This window comes from Citrus sinensis, chromosome 4 (assembly GCF_022201045.2).
Source record: "Citrus sinensis cultivar Valencia sweet orange chromosome 4, DVS_A1.0, whole genome shotgun sequence".
Taxonomy (NCBI): domain Eukaryota; kingdom Viridiplantae; phylum Streptophyta; class Magnoliopsida; order Sapindales; family Rutaceae; genus Citrus; species Citrus sinensis.
In genome coordinates, this window is record NC_068559.1 from 17949677 (window position 1) to 17957851 (window position 8175).

Consider the following 8175-nt stretch of genomic DNA (forward strand, 5'->3'; position numbering starts at 1 on the left):
AACCTCCTAGAAAATTAATTTAAAATGTGCCATCTTAAAATTAAAAAGAAAATCATAAGCATAAAAAAAGAACAGAAAGATTAGAAAAAGAAAATTACATGCTTTTAGCAAGGAAAAAAAAAAGGAGATGCAATTTGCAAGGGCGCTAGAGGGGTACTTTCCATTTGTTTGGAAAAGTATAAAGATAAGAGAGAAGACCGATTGAATTCCTCTTTTTTTTTACCCCCATTTTATACATGGGTCTCAGTATATAAGATGTTTGATTTAAGTTTTTCTTTTTTCTTTTTCTTTTTTTTTTCCGAAGCAGTGGGTCTTATGTTCATAGCAAATCTTGTCCATTCAATTCATCCAACGGCTATCATTTCACATCCGCACAATTAACAACTTTTGAATACCTGCATATTAGCGACACACACATATACATATTGTGAAGTAAAGTACGACATATTTTATTGTTTTATTTTGAATTGCATCAAGGTATTGTGTTGTTTATCAAAAGTGAGAAACATAAGAAATTGGGTAAAGTGTACTCCGAACTAATTATTCAATACATACTTACATTTTAAAGGGCTTACGACCCCATTCAATTGACATCGCAACTTTAATTAATCAAATAAAACAACAAATTACTCCAACCAAAAAGAAAAGAAAACAAAACAAAAACCCTTTTACATTTGGCTGTTAAGGACTGAGTTGGTGGTGGCTGCCAGGCTGCCATTATTAGTGGTGGCTGCCAGGCTGCCATTATTACTATTTCTCACAAAATTATTGGCTTGGACCACAACTTTTAACAAAAGGAAATGGCTGAGCATGACTTTTTTGCTAAACCCCTTTTTCGGCCTATATCTCCCTTGCCATGTGTTGTGTGTCCAGTGTGGTGTGGCCTTGATATCAACTACCCACCAACCTTTGTCCGCTTGATATTTCTAATGCTCTCTATTAGTGATTTTGCAGCAAAATCAACTGGGTACCAAACAAATATTGATATGATTTTTCTATAAACATAAGGGCCAGTGGGCCATGCCACAGGCTTTGTACGAGAAAACGGAGTGGAAGAGATGATATATAATGGTGGAAATCAGGAGGGACTTGATCTAGAAGTTTTCTTTATGGAAATCAAACTTGGTGCTTGTCTTGTGAGAGAAATCCAAAGCTAGGTGTCGTAGCTCTTTTGTCAGTGCCGGTGCCCCGCAATAGAAAACACCTGCATTTTGGACAAACAAACACACACACACACACACATACAACACAATCCTTAGTACCCATATCTTAGATATGTAAGTTAAGATGTGTATGACATAAACATTAGGTAACAAAGTGGACTTACCAACTCTAGAATCAGGGTGATTGAGAGCAACGCGTTTGTACACATTGCGCCAATTAGGCTTGGCGAAATGTGACTTAACGCGTGTTCCAGAGACAACGTCAACGCCATTCTTGGCGTGATTGAGGGACTGAAGCATGGCAATGAGAGCTGAGCGAGCATCACCTTCTTCATAAACACTGGTGCAGTAATTGTGAAGCTCTATGACATTGTTGTGGTCCAATTCAGCCACCTCATTCATCACTCCCTTAAACCAATCGAACGAGCCTTGCTCTCTTGTAACCCAATAGAAGTATGCTCTTCTTGTCCTGAATTGGTCCCTTCTTCTGTGTCCAGAAGAAGAAGGGCTCGTGGTTGTTGTCGATGATGATGATGTTGTGTTAACGCCGGTGTCACGACCGTTTTCTAAATCATTTTCTTCTTCTTCCTCTATGGCTTTCATGTTGTTCACTATGTCTTTAACAATGCTGATCATCGGAGTTGCTCCAATTCCCAGACCAACTAATAAAACCACCTCATACTCTTTGTAGTCTTGTGCTGGAGCTCCATATGGACCGTCAATCAAAACTCTAGGAAAACTGTTCATTAACATTATAAATAAATTATTAATATAAACACATATTTAAGGACATATAACTCGAGTTGTGACATACGCTAAGATTTGTATTCTATTTTTATTATTTTAATTTTAATTCACGCATTGATTTGTTGTGAAACAGTTTATACATATCTAGAAGATAATATCAGAAAGAAATATAAAGAATCTGCAAGTGTTGATGTAAAGGATAACATATGCACTTTAATAGTTAATATGATATTTTCAACTCACAGTGGTTGAGGATGAGATCACGCTCGTGATGCATATTATTTTTAATTTGCTATCAGTCTCTATCAATGAGGTGCATCCTACCACCTTGCTCATAAACGACATACATATTTCAGATAATTCTTGTCGTTCGTATGACTAAAATCCCAAGCAAGATTATTAATAATTACAAGGTTATTCTAGTGCGTGATTAAAGGTGACTTTCAAACCGATTAAAGTTTGGAAGCATTTATAAGTCGCCCATGTTTTACATGACCCACTTCTATTGCTTACCATGGAATTAAATAATTACACTTGCTTTAGTGCCTGTCAAAATGCATATGCTCATCTTATTGATTTGTCTTGTTTAGACTTTATGGAGGCACCATCAGGAGTCGTATGAAATTACGAATAATTAAATAAAAATGATAAAGTTAGTTGCAATTAGACAGCACAGATGGTATATCCCATGATCAGGAAATGTCAGAGAAAGATAAATCTTAACCTTATCAGTTAGGCACTATAATGATGATAGGTGTTAATAGAGATAATTAATTAAAAAAAATTAGGGTGGCTGTAGCTCTGTGAAACGCATGTAAATTAAGTTGGCATAAAGATGGATTTAAAGTTTAAGTTGACAATTTTAACTTTTCTAGTGAGAATGTGAGATTGACTTACTCAGGATTGTTATGTCCCTCGGCTCGGAGGAGTCCACTTATTCCGTTTGGAGGTGGTCGGCATACCTAACCAAAAATAATAAAAATAAATCGAAATTCAACTCCATATTTATTTATCATAACTATGTAATTTAGATTTTTTTTTTCAGATGTCCATACTTTTTAAAATTATGTTGAATCGGTATTTCAATAAGTATAGCATGCACTTGAAAATAATGCAATTTGATTATCTGCTATGTTAACTAACAAACCTCTGAGAAAACTGTTCTGAGTTGACGAGTCCAGTCACCAAGAGTTCTAATGTGAACACTGAGGTAGTCATCATCCGGGGCAGAAGTTATTGAAAATGGGTGCCTGCGTGTTGAAATTTTGAGTGAATTAGCCACTTGAACTAAAGAAATCGTTGCCGGCAGAATAAACAAATAAAACTTAAACCAAACGGGGTTTGTATAATTGTAAATGGATATGACTTCAAGCATATACCATTCGAATGGGGACACAGCAGCACAATTGACAAACATGTACTGCCCACTCTTGTATCTGAATCTATCTGGCTTTGACATGTGAAGAGCCAGCACATTTCCAGGATAAACAGCCACCTGCAGGTGCAACATAAATAGAATAACAAATTTAATCACATACATACAAGTAAAGAATTCTTTATTCACAGTTCACATTTCTTTAATTACCTTTTGTATGGAAACTGCCTTAATGCTTGACCTCAGTGCCCTAATCAACCGCTCAGTGGCATAAAGACAAATTGGAATTGCCAAGTACATCCATGTCTAAAAACAACAGAATTGCAGAAGGGCAAAAAAAATCAGTCGGGCTTCAAAATGAATCAAATAAGTAATAGAAAAGGTTCAGGTAATAATTATAAGGAGGGCCTCACCGTCTTCTTGTACCATTTTTTGGTCAAGTAAAGGTATTGGCCATGCACAATGAGCAGGGTGTAAACGATGACAAAAAGGTGATGAGAATACCAAAAGGCATTGAACCCAGTGAGCTTCTTTAACGGCTTTGGCAAATTGAGCTTGTTTCTCCGGAACCATGGGGTTGCAAGTGTGAAGGCGATAGCCATCAGAACAACCATCACAATCCCAGTTACCCCTTCTACTGACTTCACAAAATGCCAGTAATTTTTGGGCTGATCCCCAAAATATGGCTCCATTGGCTCATACTTCTCTTCACTTGCATTTATAAGCCGAGGGAAATCGCATGCTAAATGTGAAATAGCATGTATTCCGACCCCAATTGAGATTCCAACTGCTATCACCTGAAATCAAAAGATTCCCAGTTTCAGATTCCGATGCTTTTGGGCAAATATGATACAATTCTTTGTGAAGATTTGAGGTTAATCTAAGTTTAGTTACCTTGTGGAAATTGAGGTTGTCATCAAATGGAACAACACCACTGAGTTTGGTCTTGTTTCTGAGCCATGTAATGGTGTTTCGACAGACGGGTAATAAAATCAGAGCCATGTTGAATTTTAGCGTCTCAGCAGCACCTTTGGCCATGCACACGCAGTGTCCCATTACTTCAAATGCAGCTCTGTTTTTATACTGAATGTATTTGTATGTAAATAGCCCTGCCATCACTCCAATCCACTGTGCCATCACCCACACCCTTTGCCAATTGTCCAGTAAAAAGTACATGGTGCTGTCGCAGCATCTCCTAATTGGGTTGTCAAATTGTGTAGGCTTCAGCTTCTGGCTCAACATGTGGCTCAAGTTTCGACTCTCACCACCTTTAACAGATTGCGCCGGTGCTTGTAACAGAAGCATTTCCAGGTTGTCTATCTGATCAATTTTCAACAGTACGATCATCATCAATTCGCTTGACTCGAGATACATTCTAACTCATCAGAATTTAAAAAAAAAAAAAAAAATTATTTACCATGATGTATCCGAGATGGTCAGGATCCAATTCTTCCATAATAAGAGCTGCATATTCCTCTGCTTGCTTCTGGATATTTGAGAGCTTGTTTGCTGAAGCACTGAGAGTGATAATCTGCAGATGCGTAAATTAATTTCACACTAATTTATTATTAGAATAAAAATAAACTAAAAGAAATTCCTGACAAGCACATGATTGATGGCTCAAACTTAATTAGTCCTGCACTTCAAAAACTTAATTAGTAGTGAATTTAATGCATCTTTTGGAATTACTCAAGATGTCATACCTCTCTGACTTCATCTTCCGTGATTCTGCCATCTGCATCTTTATCAACCCTGCAATAAATTTTTCACCACACAATCAACAAAAAGATGAATGACTTTCAACAAACATGCAAAAAAAAAAAAAATTGTAATTTTTCTTACATGTCAAAGAAAGTTTGAAGCCTGGAATCAAAACTCTGATCAGAGATCTGATCCCAAAACTCTCTTAGCTGATCCTTAGTGATTGTATCCCCTTGAATATTACGTCTCCGAGTAAGAGCATCAAACAACTCAACAGCGAAATCCTTCGAGTCCTTGTTCATTCCTGCCATAAACATCAAAACACACCAATAACCTTATTAACAGTAAACAAACAAATCATATCAAGCATTTGATGTTGTATCATGCTATATATGTGTGTACATACCTATGCATTCGCCAAAGCGAGCTCGAGGCAAGACCCCATTAGTAGATGCGGTTATTTCATCAAATCGCTTCTCAACATTAGCCCAACCAGCACCACCATCAGTCTTGCTAATGAACTTGAGCCCCTTCAAAGCATAAGCTGCAGCAGACTTGTTCCTATCAAACCGGGCAGGCGGCTGAGGCTTCTTCGCAAAGGAAGCCAAGCGCTTGAGCTCTTGAGACACCTGCCTGATTTTCGCGGAAGCCGTTCTAGCAACACTGGAACCAAAAGAAGTTGACCTTTTCTCTAACCCTTTTGCAAGTAAAGTAATCTCAGGATCTTCCTGAAGATTACTATGATCCCCACCAGCGGCCTTAACGCTGTGAACAGCCACCGAGTCGTCACGGACGTCGAGTGTGATCTCAACGTAAGGCTCATCGTGAGGTGACGAGCCTGAGCTTGATTCCGTCGCCAAATTAAACTTGGTGCTCTTCCTGCCAACTCTCTTGTTCAAAGGGCCGCTTAGCGGACCACTGTACGGGATCCTCTCGTTGCCAAGAACCTCTGTGTCCGAATGATGATGCTGGTGGTGATGATCCTCAGTTCCCATGTCTTCAATTTTCTTCTGCAAGTAAAATCAAACTAAAACAACTTATAGAAATGAGATCTTTTTTATTTTTAGGAAAAAAAAAAAAAATTCTTTGTGGGAAAGTAGTGGTCACAACTCACAACGTACGTGTATTTTCTTGCAATGGCTGGATGGATAATGTGTATATATATATATAAGATTTATAGAAGGCATGTAACATGAATTATCGTGTCACGTAATGAATTAGGGGCAGATATGTCTTATTACTGTTTTGTAAAATTACTGTAAAAACTGGTCTTATTTTAATATTTAATGGAAGCTCTGAAGAAGATTCATTTGAATTTGGTTAACACGTGCATGATATTTAATTTCTCTCCGTTTTCCGCCGTTTATGACTTCTTTTTACCTTTTTTTTTTTTTTTCGGAGATTGAGATTTTTTTTTTTTTTTTGATTGAGACTTGAGACTTGTGAGTAGGATTGGTCAACACAAAATCGTGTATGTGGTTCAAAGTTGAAAGGTATACATGGGATAATTAAGACTTTTGTGTAATTAATAATCCAATGATTGTTAGCAATTTTGGATTGTGTTATTCGATAGAAGAAAGGAATAACTACGTCCCATATGTCGATTTTGATGATTAACTAATCAGTAACTTAACTAAGATCAATACACAGCATGAGACGTAAAAAAGTTTGTGTGTCAATTATGCTTGTATATTTTGAGAGAACGAAATGAGTAATAACCCCCAATAGAGATTAGTACGGTTCAATTTAAAATTTTATTCATTCGGGTTTGATTGTGTAATAGTTCTCTAATTTCGATTAAGGTTATCGTTGGATGATCTTCATTATTAATCGATATTGATCTTAAAAAAGAAAAAAACAATAGGTCAATTTGTCTGTAAACCGTTAATCATTACATAATAAAAATTGAATAGAACTAGTTTACGATTATTGGATTCTCTTAAAAATATCTGTTAAATTTATTGAGTTGTTATAAAGAATCAAAACAACTAATTACTAATAAAATTCATATCCATAAGAGATATTATGTTAATTGTATAACACATTTGTAGTAGAACCATATATGTTTATTAATTTGAAATTTCTGTTCATCCACATAGAAGCATAAATGATTTTAAATATAGGCGAACAAGACGATTGTCTAAGGTTATATATTTTTTTAAGGTCTCATTTTTTTTAGTATTTTCTTAATAATTCTCTAATTAATAAAGATTTTTTTCTTCAAAATTATGTATTGTAGGAAAGCCTATTAGGCATATTTATAATTAACAATTATACTACAATTAAGAATATTTTTTTTTATAGAAAATCAATATTTGGTAATCTTAATATTAAAAGAGATATAATTAATAATGTTGTTTAACCATCAACTATTAGTCTTTCTAAGAAAAAAAAATTAAATTCTTTAACTTTTTAGTTTCCTAAGACAAAAAAACTTGATTATTTAGCACTGAAATCTTTGACTTTTAATATTCCTTTTAATTTCTGTTAAAAGCATATAATATAAAAATCAGTAGATAAAAAAATTTCTTACCCTTTTCTTTACAAAAAAAATTACGTTTATTGGTTCATTTAAAAAAGAAAAATTAGTTTCTTGAAATACAAAATCCATATCTATTATATGATAATTAATCAATCATCTCAATTTTTTACGTGCTGTCTTCTAAATATTTTATTTGAAAATAATATTGTTCTTAATTATTTGTTTGCTTTTGTAATAATTCTAATGGAAGTAAAAAAGATATCTTCTTGACTTTTTATTTATTTTTGTTTTTGAAATTTTTTGAGATCTTTTTTGTTGTTGTTAAAATTCAAGAATTAAAAATAAAATGAATTTTTAAGTCTTTTTATGTTTCTTTGAGTATCAAAATTACAAAATAACAAAACACCCAAAAAAAAATTTTGTTTAAAATCTAATAATCTAAAGTCGGCCCTAAACAAATAACTTTTTATTTTATTTTATTTTATTTATAGGGACTTGCTACCTTAGAACTTGTGTAAAGTGTATCCGTCTAATAAAAATAAAATGTAACTTGCTACCTATTTTCATTTCACTAATTTTTTTTGAGTGAGGGTACCATACAAAAACTATAAGATAGCGGTCCCGTTATCTATAACGGATTTGGATGTGCAGAAAAAGCGAGGGTTGAAAAAACTTTTCACTGAACAAGTGGGGCCCTAAAAACACAT

At 34.6% G+C, this 8175-nt stretch overlaps 1 protein-coding gene across 1 annotated transcript; it reads right to left on the reverse strand.

Annotated features, from left to right (window-relative positions):
• Positions 1-508: 508 nt before the first annotated feature.
• LOC102615056 (respiratory burst oxidase homolog protein C) lies at positions 509-6131 on the reverse strand. Its single transcript, XM_006484987.4, has 12 exons — positions 5393-6131; positions 5128-5290; positions 4989-5037; positions 4703-4816; positions 4180-4605; positions 3699-4082; positions 3496-3591; positions 3290-3405; positions 3058-3160; positions 2808-2872; positions 1328-1902; positions 509-1204 (listed from the first exon to the last, which is right to left on the reverse strand). The coding sequence occupies exons 1-12, from the start codon at positions 5979-5981 to the stop codon at positions 1095-1097; spliced, it is 2790 nt and encodes a 929-aa protein (XP_006485050.1). The 5' UTR covers positions 5982-6131; the 3' UTR covers positions 509-1094.
• Between the last annotated feature and the right edge of the window lie 2044 nt (positions 6132-8175).

What these genes read in the sequence shown, in the direction of transcription:
- LOC102615056 (XM_006484987.4), bottom strand. Translation starts at nt 5,981, where the DNA reads ATGGGAACTGAGGATCATCACCACCAGCATCATCATTCGGACACAGAG. An exon ending in AAAAATGGTACAAGAAGACG is followed by an intron (nt 3,592 to 3,698) that starts GTGAGGCCCTCC and finishes TGTTGTTTTTAG; the next exon opens with ACATGGATGTACTTGGCAAT. An exon ending in GCTGTGTCCCCATTCGAATG is followed by an intron (nt 3,161 to 3,289) that starts GTATATGCTTGA and finishes TTCAACACGCAG; the next exon opens with GCACCCATTTTCAATAACTT.